The sequence below is a fragment of the Stomoxys calcitrans genome, chromosome 1 (assembly GCF_963082655.1).
Source record: "Stomoxys calcitrans chromosome 1, idStoCalc2.1, whole genome shotgun sequence".
Classification (NCBI taxonomy): Eukaryota; Metazoa; Arthropoda; class Insecta; order Diptera; family Muscidae; genus Stomoxys; species Stomoxys calcitrans.
The window spans coordinates 69,313,704-69,337,695 of NC_081552.1; the positions used below are offsets into that span (position 1 = coordinate 69,313,704).

At 39.3% G+C, this 23,992-nt stretch overlaps 1 protein-coding gene across 1 annotated transcript in view; it reads left to right on the plus strand.

The window, feature by feature from the left end:
• Positions 1 to 12,732: 12,732 nt before the first annotated feature.
• Positions 12,733 to 23,992, plus strand: part of LOC131995993 (uncharacterized) — a 65,444-nt gene continuing 54,184 nt past the window's right edge. The window contains exon 1 of the mRNA XM_059365386.1: positions 12,733 to 12,907. Coding sequence (XP_059221369.1) covers positions 12,733 to 12,907 — 175 coding nt within the window. The remainder of the gene's footprint in view (positions 12,908 to 23,992) is intronic.

Consider the following 23,992-nt stretch of genomic DNA (forward strand, 5'->3'; position numbering starts at 1 on the left):
GAAATTTGGGACAGTGCTTTGTGTTAGGCTCTTCGACATTTTTATGCAACTTGGCCCAAATCGGTCCCGATTTGGATATAGCTGTCATGTAGACCGATATCTCGATTTAATGTCTTGGCTCCATAAAAGGCGCATTTATAATCCGATTTCACTGAAATTTGGCACAGTGACTTATGTTAGGCTTTTCGACGTCCGTGTCGTATATAGTTAGATCGGTTTATTTTTAGATATAGCTAATGTACTTATTAGTATTTGGTCCAAATCGGAACATATTTGGATATAACTGATATGGGACATAAGGTATAAAATTTTCACCGAATTTTTAAGAAAGGTGGTTTACAACTGGCCGAACTTTTGATACCCACCACCTCGGGTATATGGTGGTGGGTATCAAAAGTTCGGCCCGGCCGAACTTAACGCCTTTTTACTTGTTCAATTTGGTCCAGATTTGAATATAGCTGCCATATAGACCGATCGCTCGATTTTAGGTTTTAGGCCCATAAAAGGCGCATTTATTGTCCGATTTCGCTGAAATTTGGGACAGTGAGTTGTGTCAGACCCTTCGACAGCCCTCTTCAATTTGGATATAGCTGCCGTATAGACCGATCTCTCGATTTAAAGTTCTGGCCTCATAAAAAGCACATTCATAATCCGATTTCGCTGAAATTTGGGACAGTGACTTATGGTAGGCTTTTCGACGTGTCGTATATGGTTCAGATCGGTTTATATATGAATATGGCTACCAAAAAGACCAATATTTTGTTCTACAAAATTGAACAATTACTTGTACATATTAGACCTCTCAATATCCGTGTCGAATTTGGTCCAAATCGGACCATATTTCGATAAAGTTGCTATGGGGGCATAAATTATGCATTTTTCACCGGATTAAAACGAAAGTTGGTTTACATATATACCCGAGGTCGTGGGTATCCAAACTTCGACCCGGCAATCGCGGTAGAAATGCCCTGTAAAGAAACAATTGTTGTTTTATTAAAAAAAGTTAAATTTATAACAACAAAGTCAAACTTATTAGGTAAAGGTACGTGATTTGAAAGGGAGCAGCCACGACATAAGCAGGGTCGAAGCAACGGGACAGCAACGAATGAACATGCGCAAGGGTTTATGCATCGTTTTTCTGTTTTTATACCCTCCACCATAGGATGGGGGTATACTAATTTCGTAACTCTGTTTGTAACTCCTCGAAATATTCGTCTAAGACCCCATAAAGTATGTATATTCTTGATCGTTATTACATTTTAAGTCAAACTAGCCATCTCCGTCCGTCCGTCCGCCTGTCTGTCGAAAGCACGCTAACTTTTGAAGGAGTAAAGCTAGTCGCTTGAAATTTTGCACAAATACTTCTTATTAGTGTAGGTCGGTTGGGATTGTAAATGGGCTATATCGATCAACTTTTTTATATAGTTCCCATATAAACCAATTTGGGATCTTGATTTCTTGAGCCACTAGAGGGCTCAATTCTTATCCGATTTGGCTGAAGTTTTGCATGAGGTGTTTCATTATGACTTCCAATAACTGTGCTGAGTATGATTGAAATCGGTCCATAACCTCATTGATATGTGAGAAGTTTGCCCCTGTACCTTAGTGGAATGTTCATGGCCAAAATTTGCAATTTGTTATGTTATAACTTCCAACAACTGTATTAAGAATGGATCAAATCGGTCCATAACCTGATATAGCTGCCATATAAACCGATCTGGGGTCTTGATTTCTTGAGCCTCTACAGGGAGCAATTCCTATCCGATTTGGCTGAAATATTGCATGACGTGTTTTGTTATAACTTTCAACAACTGTATTAAGAATGAATCAAATCGATCCATAACCTGATATAGCTGCCATATAAACCTATCTGGGGTCTTGACTTCTTAAGCCACTAGAGGACGCAGTTATTATCCGATTGGGCTGAAATATTGCATGAAGTGTTTTGTTATGACTTTCAACAACTGTCCTAAGAATAGTTCAAATCGGTCCATAACCTGATATAGCTGCCATATAAACCGTTCTGGGGTCTTGACTTCTTGAGCCTCTACAGGGTGCAATTATTATTATTATTATGAAATTTTGTACAACGGCTTCTTTCATGACCTTTAACATACGTGTCGAATATGGCATGAATCGGTTTATAGCCTAATACAGCTCCCCCATAACCGATCTCTTTACTTCTTCAGCCCCTAAAGTGCGCAATTCTTACTAGATTTGGCTGAAATTTAACGCAATGACTTCTATTATGGTCCCCAATGTAGTTCCAATAACATAACAGTTATTTTCTTATATCCTTCGTTTGCCTAAAAAGAGATACAGTAGCAAGAGCTCGACAAATGCGATCCATGGTGGAGGGTATATATGATTTTTGTTGATCAAACCCTTGGAATATATAAAAATGTATTAAAAATTACTAATTTTATGTTTACTTTTGCAAAGAGAGTAATACACACATACAGTCTCATTTTCATTTTGGACATCGCTGCCTTAAGATCATTCAGAATTGAATAAGCTGTACTCATCATCCTTTTGCACTCATCACACGGCAGCTTTGTTAAGCAATGTTAGCGAGACAAACAACCGAAATATCAACAAGCAAAAGCGTGCGAAGTTCGGCCGGGCCGAATCTAGGTAACCCACCACCATGGATTCTGCTAAAAATTTGTACAAAATAAATTTAGTTGAGTTTATTATACATAGCAAACTTCTGTCAAACCAGCAAAAATTAAAGCTCTAGGAACCGAACAAGGATGTTCGACAGTCCGGTTTACTTGGGAGCTGTATCAGGCTATAGACTGATTTGGCACAGTTGTTGGAAGTCGTAACAGAACACCGCATGCAAATTTTCAGCAAAATCTGATATAAATTGCGGTTTGTAAGGGTTCAAGAAGTCAAATCGGGGGATCGGTTTACACTGCACATTTGTTGGAAATCATAACAAAACACTACGTGCAAAATTTCAGCCAAATCGGATACAAATTGCGGCTTCCAGGGGCTCAAGAAGTCAAATCGGGAAATCGGTTTATATGGGAGCTATATCTTAATCTGAACTGATATGACCCATTTGCAATCACCAATGATCTATTGGGTTGACCAAAAAGTAATTGCGTATTTTTTAAAAGAAAGTAAATGCACTTTTAATAAAACTTAGAATGAACTTTAATCAAATATACTTTTTTTTACACTTTTTTTCTAAAGCAAGCTAAAAGTAACAGCTGATAACTGACAGAAGAAAGAATTCAATTACAGAGTCACAAGCTGTGAAAAAATTTGTCAACGCCGACTATATGAAAAATCCGCAATTACTTTTTGGGCAACCCAATACATATACACTAAGTATCTGTGCAAAATTTCAAGTGACTAGCTTTACGCATTCGACCGCTACCATGATTTTGACAGACGGACGGACATGGCTAGGTCGACGCAGAACGTCGAGACGATCAAGAATACAAATACTTTATGGGGCCTTAGACGAATATTTCGAGGTGTTACAAACGGAACGACTAGATTGATATACCTTAATCTTAATTTTGTATAAATTTTTAGCAAAATCCATGGTGGTGGGTTCCCATGTGTCGGCCCGGCCGAACTTAGCACATTTTTACTTGTTTTTTTTTTCTGTGTTGGTAGAAGCATGTAATCTTTCAGTGGGATTACAAACTGATGAGGCCTCTGACAAAGGCAAAAATCGAGATCGTTGTGGCCTGCCCTATACATTTGAGCACACCACATTGTCGAGACTCTTTAAAGGATTTTTATACCCTCCACCATAAGATGGGGGGTATACTAATTTCGTCATTCTGTTTGTAACTACTCGAAATATTCGTCTGAGACCCCATAAAGTATATATATTCTTGATCGTCGTGAAATTTTATATCGATCTAGCCATGTCCGTCCGTCTGGCCGTCCGTCCGTCCGTCCGTCTGTCTGTCGAAAGCACGCTAACTTCCGAAGGAGTAAAGCTAGCCGCTTGAAATTTTGCACAAATACTTCCTATTAGTGTAGGTCGGTTGGTATTGTAAATTGGCCATATCGGTCCATGTTTTGATATAGCTGCCATATAAACCGATCTTGGGTCTTGACTTTTTGAGCCTCTAGAGTGCGCAATTCTTATCCGATTGGGATGAAATTTTGCACGACGAGTTTTGTTATGACATCCAACAACTGTGCCAAGTATGGTTCAAATCGGTTCATAACCTGATACAGCTGCCATATAAACCTATCTTGGGTCTTGACTTCTTGAGCCTCTAGAGTGCGCAATTCTTATCCGATTGGAATGAAATTTTGCACGACGTGTTTTGTTATGACATCCAACAACTGTGCCAAGTATGGTTCAAATCGGTTCATAACCTGATACAGCTGCCATATAAACCGATCTTGGGTCTTGACTTATTGAGCCTCTAGAGTGCGCAATTCTTATCCGATTGGAATGAAATTTTGCACGACGTGTTTTGTTACGATATCCAACAACTGTGCCAAGTATGGTTGAAATCGGTCCATAACCTGATATAGCTGTCATATAAACCGATCTTGGGTCTTGACTTCTTGAGCCTCTAGAGTGCCCAATTCTTATCCGATTGGAATGAAATTTTGCACGACGTGTTTTGTTACGATATCCAACAACTGTGCCAAGTATGGTTCAAATCGGTCCATAACCTGATATAGCTGTCATATAAACCGATCTTGGGTCTTGACTTCTTGAGCCTCTAGAGGGCGCAATTCTTATCCAATTTGAATGAATTTTTGCACGTAGTATTTTGTTATGATATCCAACAACTGTGCCAAATATGGTTCAAATCGGTTCATAACCTGATATAGCTGCCATATAAACCGATCTGGGATCTTGACTTCTTGAGCCTCTAGAGGTCGCAATTATTATCTGATTTGCCTGAAATTTTGTACGACGGATTCTCTCATGACCATTAACATACGTGTTTATTATGGTCTGAATCGGTATATAGCCCGATACAGCTCCCATATAAATCGATCTCTCTATTTTACTTCTTGAGCTCACAAAGGGCGCAATTCTTATTCGAATTGGCTGACATTTTACACAGGTCTCCAACATATAATTTAATTGTGGTCCAAACCGGACCATATTTTGAAATCGCTCTAATAGCAGAGCAAATCTTTTCTTATATCCTTTTTTGCCTAAGAAGAGATGCCGGGAAAAGAACTCGACAAATGCGATCCATGGTGGAGATTCGGCCCGGCCGAACTTAGCACGCTTTTACTTGTTGTTGTTTGGTTTTTCTCTTTGAAAATAGAAACAAGAACGAAAACACTGGGTCTAAGCTGAAAGTACAAATCCAATAAAAAAATGAAAAAATTTTGTAACCCAATAAAATGAGCTTACATTTTAATGATATCGGGTAGTAAATGTTGCTTTTATGGTCTTAAGATCTAAAATCGGGAGATCGGTCTATTTCTACATAGTCCATCAGAGTCTGTGCAAAGTTGCAGCTCAATATCTTCATTTTGTACAACTGTAGAGTAATATCGGACGGACATGTTTAGTGTGTCTTAGATTTCTACGATGACCAAGAATATAAATACATTTTAAAGTTGAAAATGAATATTTTGATATGTTCACTCAACAAAATTTGTCATTCAAAACGGCAAAAATGTACGCTGCAAAAACAGTTTTTGTTTGCTGAAAAAGGGAAAGCCGACCTTACTGCTTTTTCAGCAAACATTGTATTTCTGATTTAGCAAACATTTCGTGTTGCAATTTCAGCAAACAATACCTACTGTTGTTAATACAAAAGTCTGGTAAAATATTGAAACAATTTGGAAAAAAAATATTTGCTGAAATGGAAAAAAAATTTTTTAGCTTTTTTTTCAATATTTATGGTATATATTGTAAAGGGTGATTTTTTTTGAGGTTAGGATTTTCATGCATTAGTATTTGACAGATCACGTGGGATTTCAGACATGGTGTCAAAGAGAAAGATGCTCAGTATGCTTTGACATTTCATCATGAATAGACTTACTAACGAGCAACGCTTGCAAATCATTGAATTTTATTACCAAAATCAGTGTTCGGTTCGAAATGTGTTCATTCACCGTAACGTTGCGTCCAACAGCATCTTTGAAAAAATACGGTCCAATGATTCCACCAGCGTACAAACCACACCAAACAGTGCATTTTTCGGGATGCATGGGCAGTTCTTGAACGGCTTCTGGTTGCTCTTCACTCCAAATGCGGCAATTTTGCTTATTTACGTAGCCATTCAACCAGAAATGAGCCTCATCGCTGAACAAAATTTGTCGATAAAAAAGCGGATTTTCTGCCAACTTTTCTAGGGCCCATTCACTGAAAATGATTTGCAAGCGTTGCTCGTTAGTAAGTAAGTAAGCATCTTTCTCTTTGACCCCATGTCTGAAATCCCACGTGATCTGTCAAATACTAATGCATGAAAATCCTAACCTCAAAAAAATCACCCTTTATATGTATGTACTAGCAGACCCCGGCCCGCTCCGCTGCGCCTTCTTTGACTTTATATGGAAAAAAATTTTCCGTGGCTTTTTTATTTTCGCTTGACACATGGCCCCAAAATAGATTATCAGATTCGTTTTCTAATCTCAAATATCTTTCATTAGAGCCACATATTGGCATGGTCGAAAAATTTTTACCCTTTGGGTGTGTTTTGGGGAAGCGGAGGTGATGCCCTAAATACATGGTCCTACATTTGGATATTAAATTTGTATTCTACTCCCAAATACCTTTATTTGAGCCCCATATTGCGATGGTCACTAAAAAATTGCTATTTGTGGGGTATTTTGGGAAAGCGGTAGACCCCCAATATCTTTCATTTAAGCTCCACATTGACATGGTCGGTAAATATGACCGATTTAGAGGCGTTTTGGGGATTGGGATGGTCCTCCAAATACTATGCCCGGAAAATATATCAGCAACGTGCTCTATTCTCATATATCTATATATCATTTATTTGAACCCCATATTGCCATTGGCCCCAAAATTGGATATCAAATTCGTTTTCTAATCTCATTTAAACTTCTTATAGTAGAAGTTAGCAAATATGTCCGGTTTGGGGTATTGGCCCTAAAAACTAGCAATATATAATTCCTCTCTCTTTAATACCCAAATTATATTGGTAAGCAAATACGTCCTATTTGGGGGTTGTTATGGTGGTGGGATGTCCCCTAGACACTGGGTCCCTAATGTTGATATCAGATACGTGGTCTACTCTCAAATATCTTTAATTTGAGCCCCATGTTTCCATAGAAAAAGATCACTATTTTGTTATGCACAATTGAATTGTACTTATTAGTATTTGGTCCAAATCGGAACATATTTCGATATAACTGCTATGGGACATAAGGTATGAAATTTTCACCGAATTTTGATGAAAGGTTGTTTACACATATACCCGAGGTGGTGGGTATTCAAAGTTCGGCCGGCCCAACTTAACGCTTTTTCACTTGTTTTTAAATCATATTAAATTGCCATATTAAACGATTTTCTGTAGTAAAAAACTAATTTGGCAGTCTATATATTTGATGCGGTGGCAATAGTTCCTACCGTGTAAAACTCTTGAACAAAAAAGTGTTGCCCAGCAACACGTCGTTTGGTCTCGTCTATCGGTGAGCTAAAGATTGTTGCACCCTTATCGTTAAGGTTCGTAACTCATGCTTTCACGCTGAATGTTATAATTTCGGGGCTATGGCGGCGTACACATTAATTAAATCACACAGTGTCCCGTTAGGTCATTATAACTGATCGATTGTTTTGGGGTAAGGTGGTCCGCTATATATATGAACAGAATAATGATACCAGATTCGCAGTACACAACCTTATACTTTATAAACAGCCATTTGGCTGACCCGGGCCCGCAACGCTGCGCCTTCTTTTACTTTATATGGAACAAAAGATTCCTTGGAATATTTATTTTCGACAATTAAAGATCTTTTAGGGAAATACCATGCTAACTTGCCTAACAGTTTAACAATATAAGTGGTTTTATCTGAATCCCATATGATATTTATTGGTCTACGTATTTAAGTTTGGATGTAAGATGTACTCTATTCTTAAAATACTTCATTTCAGCCCGATATTCTCATGATGTCTGATTTAGTGGTGTTTTCGGGCTTGGGGTGGTCCCCCTAGCACTTGGTCCGACAATTGGATATCAGATACGTTCTCTTATCCTAAATACCTTTCATTTGAGTCCCACATTGCCATTGGTTTAAGCGAAGTTTACAGAATGAGGCGCCCTCAAAAACCCATGGCCCCATAATTGGTTATCAAATTCGTTTTCTAATCTCAAAAACCCTTTCATTTGAGCCACATATTGGCATGGTGGAAAAATTGTTTCCCTTTGGCGAGTGTTTTGGGGAACGGGTGATGCCCTAATTACATGATCCTACATTTGGATATCAAATTCGTATTCTACATTCAAATACCTTTTATTTAAGCCCCATATTCCCATGGTCAGTAAATAAATCCTGTTTGGGGGGTGTTTTGGAAAAGGGGTGGACCCCCAGAAACGTGGTTCCATATTTGGATGTCAGATTCGTATTCTACTCGCAAATACCTTTCATTTGAGTCGCATATTGCCATGGTCGATAAATATGTCCGATTTAAGGGTGTTTTGGGGCTTGGGGCGGTCCCCCTAACACTTGGTCCGACAATTGAATATCAGATACGTTTTCTTATCCTCAATACCTTTCATTTGAGTCCCATATTGTAGTGATTGATCTAAATATATGTTTGATAGGTTTTAGGGTGGGGCGGCCCCCCTAGGTACCCCATCCGAAATTTGGATACCAAATTTTTATTTTTAGGGTACTATATGAGAGCACACAAAATTTCGCTTAAATCGCACCACCCATCTCCGAGACCTGGCGTTTCTGAGAATTAGGGTAAGGGGGAGGGTCCACCCCCTTCAGATATCAAAAAAATTAGTACCCCGTTTTCACCACGGGGTCATTTTGCACCATCTGTAAAAGTTTCAAGAAAATCGGTTCAGCCGTTTCTGAGTCTATAAGGAACACACAAACATACAAACAAACAAACAGTCAAACAAACAAACAAACCTACAAACAAACACAAATTGATTTTTTATATATAAGATTCATTGTAAAAGCAGATGAGGCAGTGCTTGGAGTATTTGAGAGAAAAATTCTTCGTAAAATATATGGACCAGTTTGCGTTAACGGAGAATATAGGCGACGTATGAACCACGAGTTGCATGAGCTGTATGACGACGATAGCATAGTTACACGCATCAAAATACAACGGCTGCGTTGGCTAGGTCATGTTGTCAGAATGGATGAAGAAGTTCCAGCAAAGAAGTCTTTTGAAGGCAAACACGGTGGTACACGCAAACCGGGAAGACCAAAAGCCCGATGGGAAGAACAAGTTGTGGGAGACACTTCGAAACTTGGTGTCAGAGATTTTAGAATGAGCACAGAAGATCGAGGCGCTTGGAACGCTATTCTACGTTCGGCTAGTGTAACAAATATTCTGTCATAGCCAATTAAAGTAATATAAGATTCGTAGTCTACTCCCGAACACCATTCATTTGAGTCCTATATTGATATATACGTCCAATATGTCTATTTGGAGCAGTTTTCGGGCTTGGGCTACCACTTGGATACCTGAACCCAATTTTTTATACCACATTCGCTTTCTATCTTTCTATCTTTCATTTGATATCCACATTGTCTCTATGGGTAAACTTTTGATTTTGGGTGGCGTTTTTTTTGGTAACGGGGGAGGATTCGCCCCCTTCCAACATCAACAAATTACATAGTCTATACCTCCTTCCTGACCATATTAGTAATCTTGGCGCGAATACCTCTTATTCGAGTCCCATATTGTCATTATCGTCCAAGAATCCAATTTTTAATATGAAACTTGTTCTCTACTCTTGAAAACCTTTCATTTAAGTCCCATATTGTGCCAATCGGACCTCTTTTAGTTTTGGGTGGTACTTTTGGGGTAAGTACGAGGGTCTGTCTCCCTTGCGATAGCAAAGGCTACTTATATAGCCTATTTTTCTTTCGGACCACTCCCCACAATCTGTGAAAATTTCAAAGAAGTCGGTTTAGTCGTTGTTGAGTCTATACGGAACAAACAAATTTACAAACCCACAAACATACAAACACAAATTCATTTTCATATATATAGATATATTTAAATTTATGTATATATTTATATTATTATATTGCGGGTCATGTGATTTGATTACTTTGCTTTTTTTCAAAATAGAGACCAGCTAATGACCATGAGAAATTATCTTGAAAGGGAATATTTTATTTTGTGGAATATTACTGAAAACGAATTACCTGATGAGCAGATTCCTTGTACACATGACATCGCATCCATTGGTGGGTTGCTAAAGTCGCTCGTCAATTTTATTGCTCTGTTAATGTACTGTCGAAGCTACTTATGACTATTTCATACGACAAAAAAATTTTAATGTTAATTGTCCATGTTCCTTAATGAAATGTTCATGACCAAATTTGTATTTGTAAACATCCACTGAGGCACACCTTTCCATTGGCCTACTTGTCAGCATCTCAGTCATGAAACTTCCTTAAATCTCCCTTTTACAATATTTATTGTTTTATTGGACTTGTTTGCGAACTGGTAAATATCACGTTCATAAAACTCCCTTGAACTAAAATCTCCATGTTCCAAATTTTTTTTTTTGCATTTTTGGGCTACCTACCGCAACGCTATTCATTTCTTGCTGTCCCTTGATAATAAGTAGCAATATGGCACTTGCGTGCAGTGGAATAACAACGTATAGTCCCTTACTTTCTATCCTCTGCTGAAGCAAAGACCACTTCCTTTTGACGTTTGGCAGCGTTTGGTTGTTTGCTGTGAAGAAAATTTTTAATTGTGAAGCATCGCGTTGTTTTTATACCCTCCACCATAAGATGGGGGGTATACTAATTTCGTCATTCTGTTTGTAACTACTCGAAATATTCGTCTGAGACCCCATAAAGTATATATATTCTTGATCGTCGTGACATTTTATGTCGATCTAGCCATGTCCGTCCGTCTGTCCGTCCGTCCGTCCGTCCGTCCGTCCGTCCGTCTGTCTGTCGAAAGCACGCTAACTTTCGAAGGAGTAAAGCTAGCCGCTTGAAATTTTGCACAAATACTTCTTATTAGTGTAGGTCGGTTGGTATTGTAAATGGGCCATATCGGTCCATGTTTTGATATAGCTGCCATATAAACCGATCTTGGGTCTTGACTTCTTGAGCCTCTAGCGTGCGCAATTCTTATCCGATTGGAATGAAATTTGCATAACGTATTTTGCTATGATATCCAACAACTATGCTAAGTATGGTTCAAATCGGTCCATAACCTGATATAGCTGCCATATAAACCGATCTTGGGTCTTGACTTCTTGAGCCTCTAGCGTGCGCAATTCTTATCCGATTGGGATGAAATTTTGCACGAAGTGTTTTGTTATGATATTCAACAACAGTGCCAAGTATGGTTCAAATCGGTTTATAACCTGATATAGCTACCATATAAACCGATCTTGGGTCTTGACTTCTTGACCCTCTAGAGGGCGCAATTCTTATCTGATTGGAATGAAATTTCGCACGACGTGTTTTGTTATGATACCCAACAACTGTGCCATGTATGGTTGAAATCGGTCCATAACCTGATATAGCTACCATATAAACCGATCATGGGTCTTGACTTCTTGACCCTCTAGAGGGCACAATTCTTATCCGATTTGAATGAATTTTTGCACGAAGTATTTCGTTATGATATCCAACAACTGTGCCAAGTATGGTTCAAATCGGTTCATAACCTGATATAGCTGTCATATAAACAGATCTGGGGATTTGATTTCTTGAGCTTCTGGAGGGCGCAATTCCTATCCGATTTGGCTGAAATTTTGCATGACGTATTTTATTTTTACTTTCAACAACTGTGTCAAATAAGGTTCAAATCGGTTCATAACCTGATATAGCTGCCATATAAACCGATCTGGGATCTTGACTTCTTGACCCCTAGAGGTCGCAATTATTATCCGATATGCCTGAAATTTTGTACGACGGATCCTCTCATGACCATGAACAAACGTGTTTATTATGGTCTGAATCGGTCTATAGCCCGATACAGATCCCATATAAATCGTTCTCTCTATTTTACTTCGTGAGTCCCAATGGGCGCAATTCTTATACGAATTGGCTGAAATTTTACACAGGTCTCCAACATATAATTTGATTGTGGTCCGAACCGGACCATATCTTGATATCGTTTTAATAGCAGAGCAACTCTTTTCTTATATCCTTTTTTGCCTAAGAAGAGATGCCGGGAAAAGAACTCGACAAATGCGATCCATGGTGGAGGGTATATAAGATTCGGCCCGGCCGAACTTAGCACGCTTTTACTTGTTTACTATTTGACCCGTGAAAACTACTTTTTTGGACGCCTAACATGCTCCTGTCTCAACTGTGAGCTGTATTTATTTGTTTTTTTGGGGTGATTTGAAATTTTTCCTGTGTTTTCTGGTGTGAGTGTGTGGAGTTTGTGAGGTGGCCATCGTGGAGGCTGGAATGAGTGGATTGGATGAAAGGGCTGGGCCCTCGGAGTCGCTAATTGTGTGTCGTACGTACACTAGAATGGAACATGAGGATAATAATAATATGACGTTTTCCATAAATGAAAAAAAGTGATTTCAAATGGCATGGGTGATGTTATGAATGGTGGCAGAGTGCGTTTTGACAATAATGGCGTTAATGAATGTTGATAATTTAGAGAGCTGTATGGCTGTGGATAATAGAGATAATGGTGAGTCTGGTGATGCGGTGAGATTTATCAGGAGAAGAGATGATAATGATATGCAAGAACCTAAGAAGAGGAGGGTTTTTAATTCTGAGGTGAGATACACGGCTGATCATGCAGGTGAGTTCCAAGTTCTTGTTGATACGTCAGAGGTTGATAACATGCATAATAAGAAAATAAACAAGTAAAGCGTGCTAAGTTGCGCTGGGCCGAATCTTATATACTCTCCACCATGGATCGCATTTGTCGAGTTCTTTTCCGGTATCTCTTTTTAGATAAATAAAGGATAAAAGAAAAGAATTGCTTTGCTAATTGAATTGAATATTGCAGACCACAGAAGAAGTATATGTGTAAAATTTCAGCCAAATCGAATAAGAATTGGCCTTTTACGGGCTCAAGAAGTAAAACAGGGAGATCGGTTTATAAGGGAGCTGTATCAGGTAAAACACCGATTCAGACCATATTTGACACGTGTGTTGGAGATCATGGAATCAAACCAAATCGGATAATAATAAGGCCCACTTGAGACTCAAGAAATCAAGACCCCATATCGGTTTATATGTCTGCTATAGCAGGTTATAGGCCGATTTGAACCATATTTGGCACATTTGTTGGAAGTCAAAACAAAACACCACAAGCAATATTTCAGCCAAACCGGATAGGAATCGGATCGGATAGATCGGTTTATATGGCAGTTATATCAGGTTATGAACCGATTAAAACCATACTTGGCACAGTTATTGGAAGTCAAAATTTCAGCCAAATCGGATAGGAATTACGACCACTAGAGACTCAAGAAGTCAAGACTTCAGATGGGTTTATATGACAGCTATATCAAAATATGAACCGATATGGCCCATTTACAATCCCGACCGACCTAATAAGAAGTATTCTTGCAAAATTTCAAGCGGATAGCTATACTCCTTCGAAAGTTAGCGTGCTTTCGACAGACAGACGGACGGACGGACATGGCTAGATCGACTTAAAATGTCACGACAATCCAGAATACGTATACATTATGGGGTCTTAGACGAATATTGCGAGGTGTTACAAATAGAATGACGAAATAAGTATTCCTCCATCCCTCCACCATTGGTATAAAAACGGCCTATATTTTATTGCCAAAATTAAGGACTTAAAGTCTGAGAAATTTACGAAAATTAAGAAGGTGGCGGCTATAGGGATGACCCTATATAAATTCACCTTTGTAGACTACATTTCTGCGAATAGGTTTATTGATAATGGTGAGTTGAGGAAATTGAGGGCTTTTGTCCCAAGAAGGTAGGAAAGCTCAGGGAAATGTTGACAACAACAGGCCTATACGCCTATACTTTTAACTCTGTTGCCAAGTTGCCGAAAAGGACGTATGTACCTTCGCCTGCTGTGCTGATGGAGCTAAGGGTGTTTGCGGAATTGCAGCCTACTTCCCCTGTGTATATGACGGATGCTCTGAGGGTCTCGGAGCTTGAGAAAATTACGAGAGAAATGATGTTTTTGATTGATTTTATGAATATGACTGGCAATTCTACTGCCTTAAATGCGATGGATCATTTCATGTCTCGACTAAACAAGTGTGGTGTCAATTCTAATGTTTCTGAAAGCAGCCCTTCTAGCCCCAGTAATAGTCAACATGGTCAAAATTGTACAGTATAATATTCCGTCGCTTATTAACAATAAAGATGTTGTCGAGTATAGCCTTAATAATTAAAACTATGACATTGTTTGCCTCTCCGAAATCTTTTCTGAGGACCCCTGCAGGAGAAATAAGTTTTTATACCCTCCACTATAAGATGGGGGGTATACTAATTTCGTCATTCTTTTTGTAACTACTCGAAATATTCGTCTGAGACCCCATAAAGTATATATATTCTTGATCGTCGTGACATTTTATGTCGATCTAGCCATGTCCGTCCGTCTGTCTGTCGAAAGCACGCTAATTTCCGAAGAAGTAAAGCTAGCCGCTTGAAATTTTGCACAAATACTTCTTATTAGTGTAGGTCGGTTGGTATTGTTAATGGGCCATATCGGTCCATGTTTTGATATAGCTGTCATATAAACCGATCTTGGGTCTTGACTTCTTGAGCCTCTAGAGGGCGCAATTCTTATCTGATTTGAATGAATTTTGGCACTTCGTGTTTTGTTATGATATCCAACAACTGCGCCGAGTATGGTTCAAATCGGTTCATAACCTGATACAGCTGCCATATAAACCGATCTTGGGTCTTGACTTCTTGAGCCTCTAGAGTGTGCAATTCTTGTCCGATTCGAATGAAATTTTGCACGACGTGTTTTGTTATAATATCCAACAACTGTGCCAAGTATGGTTCAAATCGGTCCATAACCTGATAAAGCTGCCATATAAACCTATCTTGGGTCTTGACTTCTTGAGCCTCTAGAGTTCGCAATTCTTATCAGATTGCAATGAAATTTCGCAAGACGTGTTTTGTCATGATATACAACAACTATGCCAAGAATGGTTCAAATCGGTCTATAACCTGAGATAGCTGTCATATAAACCAATCTTGGGTCTTGACTTCTTGAGCCTCTAGAGGGCGCAATTCTTATCCGATTTGAATGAATTTTGGCACGACGTGTTTTATTATGATATCCAACAACTGTGCCAAGTATGGTTCAAATCGGTCCATAACCTGATATAGCTGTCATATAAACCGATCTGGGATCTTGACTTCTTGAGCCTCTAGAGGTCGCAATTATTATCCGATTTGCCTGAAATTTTGTACGACGGATTCTCTCATGACTATCATCATACGTGTTTATTATGGTCTGAATCGGTCTATAGCCCGATACAGCTCCCATATAAATCGATCTCTCTATTTTACTTCTTGAGCCCCCAAAGGTCGCAATTGTTATTCGAATTGGCTGACATTTTACACAGGCCTCCAGCATATAATTTAATTGTGGTCCAAACCGGACCATATCTTGATATCGCTCTAATAGCAGAGGAAATCTTTTCTTATATCCTTTTTTCCCAAAGAAGAGATGCCCGGAAAAGAACTCGACAAATGCGATCCATGGTGGAGGGTATATAAGATTCGGCCCGGCCGAACTTAGCACGCTTTTACTTGTTAAATTTTAATTTAGTGCAGTGCTTTAGGCCTGATGGCTATGGTGGTGGCCTTAGGAGAAACATTTAGTATGCGATGATTTGTTGTGTGTCGAATCTTGATGTCCTCATTATCAGGACCACTAATTTAAGGAGAAATTTGGTGATTGCCTCTGTTTATGTACCTCCATCTATACCTTTGGATGCTATGGTATCTGAGATTGGTTAGCTTGTCGTGTTCTTGGATAGATTTGATAATGTCGTTCTGATGGGCGACTTTAATGCTCGGAATACTACATGGCGTGAGTCTTTTTTTTAGCAGAAAGGGCAAGGAGCTGGAGGTTATCATAAATGATTCCAGGTTAACAATGGTGGCTGCACTTTTAAAAGAAATTTACAATCACTGGGCTCTGCGCTGGATTTATCTTTTGTTAGTTGAAATTTTAATGGCTCTTGGGATATTGGTCAAGGCTAGCTTGGTGGCAGCAGACATTTACCCATAACAGTGGTATTGAATCAAGTTGGCTTGAGAAAAAGTAGATTCCTATCCAAGGGGAAATTGATGAAGTCGTTCGGTGGCATTGAGCTAGAGCCGGACTTTGAGAAGACCTTTTCGGATGAGGTTGCTTGTGCGATAAGGGACATTGATTGGGCAAAGGCGCCCAAATATTGGTGGACGGAGGATTTGAATAAATACTTTTGCAGGCAACTTGCGGCAACGAAGAAGGCAAGGAAGGACCCAAGCTTTGTGAACCTTGAATATGCGAGAACCGAATGTGAAATATGGAAAAAGAAGGTTGCTGAGGCCAAGAAAAGCTGTTTTTTAGATAAAGTTGATGAGATTAATCAAGCAATTGATGAGATTAATACAAGAAGGTTGCAAACATTCAACAATTATATGGGGTGTGTTACTCGAGTGAGGACAGAAGGATGGTTGACCATTTTGAATATGATGAATTTGAAAATTATTTAAGTGGTAAAATAATGCGATCTGCTGGTGGGCATGATGGAGTCACCTATGAAATGCTGAGGGCACTTCCTTGTTTTTCGAAAAGAGCTCTTTTAACAGCGATAAATAATGCTTTCTTTGACAATGCATTGTGTTCCAGCTGGAGGATTATCAAGATCATCCCCATTCCTAGGCCTAACAAGGACCATTGTGACATTAACAACTTCAGACATATTTCGCTGATATCGGTTTTCTTGAAGTGTATTAATCTTATGATTAAGGAGAGATTGATGTCACACATTGTTCACGAAAATCTGGTTCCCTCAAGATCATTTGCTTACATAAAGAATGAATCCACTAACACATGCTTGAATGAACTCTTACACAGAATTGCTATATCGAAAGCCAACAAATATAAAGTCCATATACTGCCCCTTGATTTAAATAATGCCTACAACTGTGTCAATATTAAATTGCTGCTTATGCTTATTGTGATCGGATTCACAACTTCTTGTCTGATAGAACCCTGAAATTGGGCAATGAGAAAGTTGGCATTAAAAACGGACTTCCTCAGGTAGGTGTGTCTCCACTTCTGATCAATCTTTATACGGCTGGTCTTCATGGGTTGGATGATTTTATCATTATGTCTCATGGCCTTGACTTTGATCTGGCATTGAGGAATCTTAGAATGAAAATTTACCGGTTTAGAGTGGAGTGTGGTAAACTGAACTTGTCGTTCAACCCGACAAAATCTCAGTCTATGTACTCTGCGAAGTCAAGCTACAGAACTATTGTGTTATCCATAGATGGTAACAATGTGCTGCAGGTCGAAAAGATGAAGTTTCTGGGTAGAATTGTTTCATCTTCTCTTTTTGTCAGAGACCATTATGAGACAATTTCGAGCAATGTACAAAAAAGGGTGTATATGTTTCTGTGGCACATCTATAAGGGCCTGGTACGTTCCAAGGTGAAAATATAAATAAGAGGATTGAGGTATTCCAGAACGGGATGTTGCGTAGATGTCTGTTTGTGTCTAGATCTACCCTTATTCATGTGCTGTATGCCTTGGCTCATGAGTTGCCTCCTGTGCAAAGGGCAATCTTTCTGGCAGCTAAGGAATCTTTGAACGTAAGGAAACACAATTACAATCTTTATGATATTGTTGCGGATAATCTAAGGGTGAATTCGAGCTACAGTTATGTATATTATGATTTCATAGATATTTCTGACAATGTAGGGCATGCCTTTTGTTCTTTTAGCTAATATGAGATCTCAGTGAAACTCAACCGATTATCAGATTGCAAAAACAATATACCCATTGAGGTATTGAGAACGTTTTACTTCAACGAGTTTGAGTGGTATAAGAAGAAAAACTTCATGATATTTGCTACGGATGCGTCTATTGCTGATCATGCAATAGGATGTGGTATTTACATACCTGCCAAGGGCCACAAATTCAAAATTCACTTTAGAGCCTTGGAGATATCTGTCGAAAACTCTTATGACAAGTGCGAACAAAAGCACTAGCAATTATATTGCATCTTTATTTCATGACAAACACAATGCATCTAACATTGAGGTTTGTCATGTTGTCTGAGTTCCTGGTAATTGTGGAATTTCTTACAATGAGACAGCTGATGAACTAGCCAGATTGGCCACTGATTGTGGTGCACCCATTGATGTCAAATTGTCATATGATGAAGCTCTAAATTGTATCAAGAATAGACTCTGGACACAATGGAACTCTTTTTTTAATATGGGATATTTCTTTTTTGAAACAAATGACAATGTCTGTTGCAGGCCCAGGTTCTTCAAATTGAAGGTAGGTCTGGCTGAGACTAAGGTGTCGGATCGGCTTTTATCTGGTCATACCTATGACAGGAACATCACACCATGCAATTTTAATTGTGTGAAATACGATGGGCTCAGAAGATATATGATATATATATATATATATATATATATATATATATAGAAGAATATGTATTTTTTAATCATTATACAATTGTGAATGATACTCTGAAGACGAAGAACTATTGGGTTGCCCAAAAATTGCGGATTTTTCATATAGTCGGCGTTGACAAATTTTTTCACAGCTTGTGACTCTGTAATTGCATTCTTTCTTCTGTCAGTTATCAGCTGTGACTTTTAGCTTGCTTTAGAAAAAAAGTGTAAAAAAAGTATATTTGATTAAAGTTCATTCTAAGTTTTTTTTTAAAAATGCATTTACTTTCTTTTAAAAAATCCACCATAGGATGGGGGGTATACTAATTTCGTCATTCTGTTTGTAACTACTCGAAATATTCGTCTGAGATCCCATAAAGTATATATATTTTTGATCGTCGAGACATTTTATGTCGATCTAGCCATGCCCGTCCGTCCGTCTGCCTGTCGAAAGCACGCTAACTTCCGAAATAATAAAGCTAGCCGCTTGAAATTTTGCACAAATACTTCTTATTAGCGTAAGTCGGTTGGTATTGTAAATGGGCCATATCGGTCCAACTGTGCCAAGTATGGTTCAAATCGGTTCATAACCTGATACAGCTGTCATATAAACCGATCTTGGGTCTTGACTTCTTGAGCCTCTAGATTGGGCAATTCCTATCCGATTTGGCTGAAATTTTGCAAAACGTATATTATTCTTACTCTCAATAACTGTGTCAAATAAGGTTCAAATCGGTTCATAACCTGATATAGCTGCCATATAAACCGATCTGGGATATTGACTGTTTTGCCTAAGAAGAGATGCCGGGAAAAGAACTCGACAAATGCGATCTAAGGTGGAGGGTATATAAGATTCGGCCCGGCCGAACTTAGCACGCTTTTACTTGTTGACCATAGAATGGTGCTAATCTCGTTATTCCATTTGTAACACCTCGAAATATTCATTTAAGACCCCATAAAGTATATATATTCTTGATCGTCTCGACGTTCTGTGTTTTTAGCAGAATCCATGGTGGTGGGTTCCCAAGATTCGGCCCAGCCGAACATAGCATGCCTTTACTTGTTATTGCTATCACCTGAATATTAAATTAAGCTTTTATGGGCTTCAGACTCTATCGGCAGATCGGTCCATATGGCAGCTATATCTAAATATAAACCGATCTTAACCATATTAAGGTTGGATGTTGGGATGCTTAAAACAACGGACTGTTTCAAATTTCATTGAAATCAGGTAATAATAATAGCTTTTAAAGGGTGATTTTTTTGAGGTTAGGATTTTCATGCATTAGTATATGACAGATCACGTGGGATTTCAGACATGGTGTCAAAGAGAAAGATGCTCAGTATGCTTTGACATTTCATCATGAATAGACTTACTAACGAGCAACGCTTGCAAATCATTGAATTTTATTACCAAAATCAGTGTTCGACCTTCCCTACCTTCCCTATGGTGGTGAAAAAAAAAATATTTCCAAAAAATAAATGTTGACCAATTTCTACGACCAGCCATCTACGTTCTGCTTAAATGATGCCTGTAATTTCTCCTCCAAACTTTGATAACATCGATCGAAAATCCGATTTTGATGGTAAAGATGTCCGGTAAAAATTAGATCCAATTATTGCCGTATGCGCCTATAATTTACATCATGACTTTGTAAGTCATGATGGCAGGCAGAAGAACAGGGCTGTATACCAAGGAATAACTGGATTGGGATAGTCAATGGACTGTCATCAGTATACTGCGATGTCCTTGCGGAATTGCTTGGGTCTCCTCCAGGATGCAGGCTGGTATCGAGGCCAATACACACTAATTGCCTTCGGTGATCAACTCTCAATTGAAATGTATAGTTGTGCGCTAAAAAAAGATTGGCGAGATCTGGCCAAGAGAGAGATCTGGCAGCATTAGATTTAGTCAAGAAGGAAGATATTCCTTCTCGACCTATGGCGCATGCTTGGATACCAAGGATTCCTTCAGATCCTGAAACGATACTTGTAATACTAAGGGAATGTAATCCCAATCTTTCAACCACCGACTGGAAAATTGGTAGATTGGATGATGACCGGATACATGCAGTATTCGTACTACACTCCGGCTGTCTCGCAGACCTCAACCAGCCTGAAGGGGTTGTATTCTACGGATTCAACAAGTTGAAACTCAAGGTCTATAGAAGAGGTTGGGTTGGGGAATCAGGAGACGACTCAGCAGTTGTTGCAGAACACTTGCCTGAGGAACTATCGACCACATCACTAAAATCTGGCGGATTGCAGGAGACTGAAAATTCCCCTGCCACAATCGAGACAGTAGGGGATAGCATCGAAACGGGAGCCGACAAGTCCTGTGTGGGTGGGTCACAAAGTTGGATTGGGCTCAAAGTGCTCGCCAGCGGGGAAGCACGGAACTCAGAAAGTACTTCGACAGCAGCAGTTAGTGAAGAATTTAAGGAGAAATCGTCCACACCGCATGTGCCCAGTGTCCTGAAGAGAGTGGTTCCACTAATTTCTCACCTGCCCCTGAATACGTACGGAAGGTCATCATGACAAGTTCTAACGAATTTTGTGAGGATGAACTCCTGGTGGAGTCAGAAGACGAGGCTAACACAACAGTGCTGGAAGTTCTGAATCCTGACTATGGCGGAACTAACGGCCCTCCTGATGGCAGAGGGATTTGACGTGGTTCTTATCCAGGAACCATGGGTGTGTGGAGGAATGGTACGTGGACTATGAATTCCGGGATTTAAACTTCTCAATGGTACGGGGAATGGGAGACACAGAGCCTGTATTCTTGCAAAGGGTAGTCTAAATGTTTTTCTTCTTCCGTCGCTAAACACTGAAGATTTAGTAGTAGCCAGCATTGAAATAAACAAGTCTCATTACTTGCTGCCTTCCCTTTATATGGCACACGATTCAGAGATGCCGCCTTCAAACCTTAAGTCGCTGGTTGAAGCTGCTTCTATAGGGAATAAAAGCCTCATTGCAGGAAGTGATGGTAATGCGAAAGCGTTGAGCTGCTTATTGAATATATTACAAGTTGCAATCTGTCGATTTTTAATAAAGGGGGCAGGAGGTACTAGATATTACCTTTGTATCGGAAGATATAATTGGAAGAATATGCGACTGGGAAGTGTTGGATGACCACAGCTTCTCTGATCATCGTTATATTAGTTTAAGCCATGGAGAAAATACTGGAGTAGTGGTCCCTCGAAAACTACGGAGGATATAGACATAGTGGTCAAGCGGATCACGAAGACCCTAAATGACTCGCTTGTGTCAGCATGCCGTAGTGACAAGAAAAGAGGCAACCCTAGAGCTGGTTGGTCTAAGGAAGGACTGCAGAAAACTCTTCAACAGAGCCAAAGCCACAAGAGCACCACACGATTGGGACATCTTTAAGGCTGAGCTAAGAAAAAATAAGGGCGAGCATAGAAAGGCTCAGAACAAATCCTGGGTAGAATTCTGCAGCTCCGTGGAAGATACCTCTGCGGCCTCTAGGCTAAGGAAGATTATGTCCTCTAGATCTGTTACGGTGGCGTATATACAAAAGTCAGAGAATGTATGTACAATGTCTAGTGAGGAAATGGCAACATTTGTGAGGTACTATGCCATGTAAAACTTCTCTCCAAAGAGGTGTCGCACTGTGGCACGCCGTTGGGACTCGGCTATAAAAAGGAGTCCCCTTATCATTGAGCTTAAACTTGAATCGGACTGCACTAATTGATATGTGAGAAGTTTGCGAAAAAAGAAAAAAAAAATAATTTTAAGGTGGTCCTGGTCTGATCAAAATTTCGTCTCAATGAAATATTATATATATGAAATTTTGTCATTATAAAAAGTTTTACTACAATTTTGTGTGTTGAATAAATTTAATATATTTTTTTCTATGCACAAAATCATTTCTGACACGAGGACCCGCCTGACTACATCCCCGACCTGGGGTCATGACTTCTAGAGCTTCTAAAGGACGCAATTCTTATTCGTTCTGGTATGACTCTCAATAACTGTGTTAAGTATGGTCTAAATCAGTTCATAACCTGATATATCCCCCATATAAGCTGATCTCCCGATTACATTTCTTGAGCCTCCAGAGGGCTCAATTCCTATCCGATTTGGCTGAAATTTTGAGTGGCTTGTTTCTTTATGACTTTCAACAACTGTGCTAAGTATGGTTCAAATCGGTCTATAATTAGATATAGGAGCTATACAAACTGGTCTTAGATCTTGACTTCTTGAGTCACTAGAGGGAGCAATTCTCACACGATTTGGTTTATAACCTGATACAGCTACAATTTAAACCGATCTTCCAGTATGACTCTTTGAACCTCTGGAGGGCACAATTATTACTCGATATGCCTGCAATTTTGGAGGTGGTGTTTTTTATGACTGGCGTTGTTCTATTTGAAAATGTTATTCAAAGAACTTGACAAATTCGATCCATAGTGGAGGGTATATAAGATTCGGCCCGGACGAACTTTGCACGATCTTACTTGGTGTTTCTTCTTGGGACACAAAAGCATAATTAAAACAAGTAAGAGCGTGCTAAGTTCGGTCGGGCCGAATCTTATATAAACTTCACCATGTATCGCAGTATCTCTTTTTAGGCAAACAAAAAATAATGAATAAGAACTGTCATGCTATTGGAGCTACATCAAGTTATAGTACGATTCGGACCACAAATGAATTGAATGCTGAACATTGTGGAAGTCATTGTGTAATATTTCAGTCCATTCGGATAAGAATTGCTCCTTGTAGGGGCTCAAGAAGCAGAATCAAGCGATCGGTTTATATGGGAGCTGTATCAAGCTATAGATCGATTCAGATCATATTGGACATGATGTTGAAGGTCATGGGAAAAGCCGTTGTACAAAATTTCGGCGCAATCGGAGGAGAATTGCGCTCCCTAGAGTCTCAAAAAGTCAAAATTTCTGCCAAATCGGATGAAAATTGTGGCTTCCAGGGGATCAAGAAGTCAAATCGAGAGATCGGTTTATATTGGAGCTATATCCAAATCAGATCCGATATGGCCCATTTGCAATCCCCATCGACCTACATCAATACTTAGTTTCTGTGCAAAACTTCAAGCGGTTAGCTTTACGCGTTCGACCGAGGTGTTACAAACGGAATGACTAGATATGTATACCCCCATTCTATGGCCCTAAAAACTATGAATATTTAGTTCCACTCTCTTTTAGACCCAAATTGTCTTTGTGAGCAAATACGTCCTATTTGGGGGTTGTTATGGTGGTGGGACGTC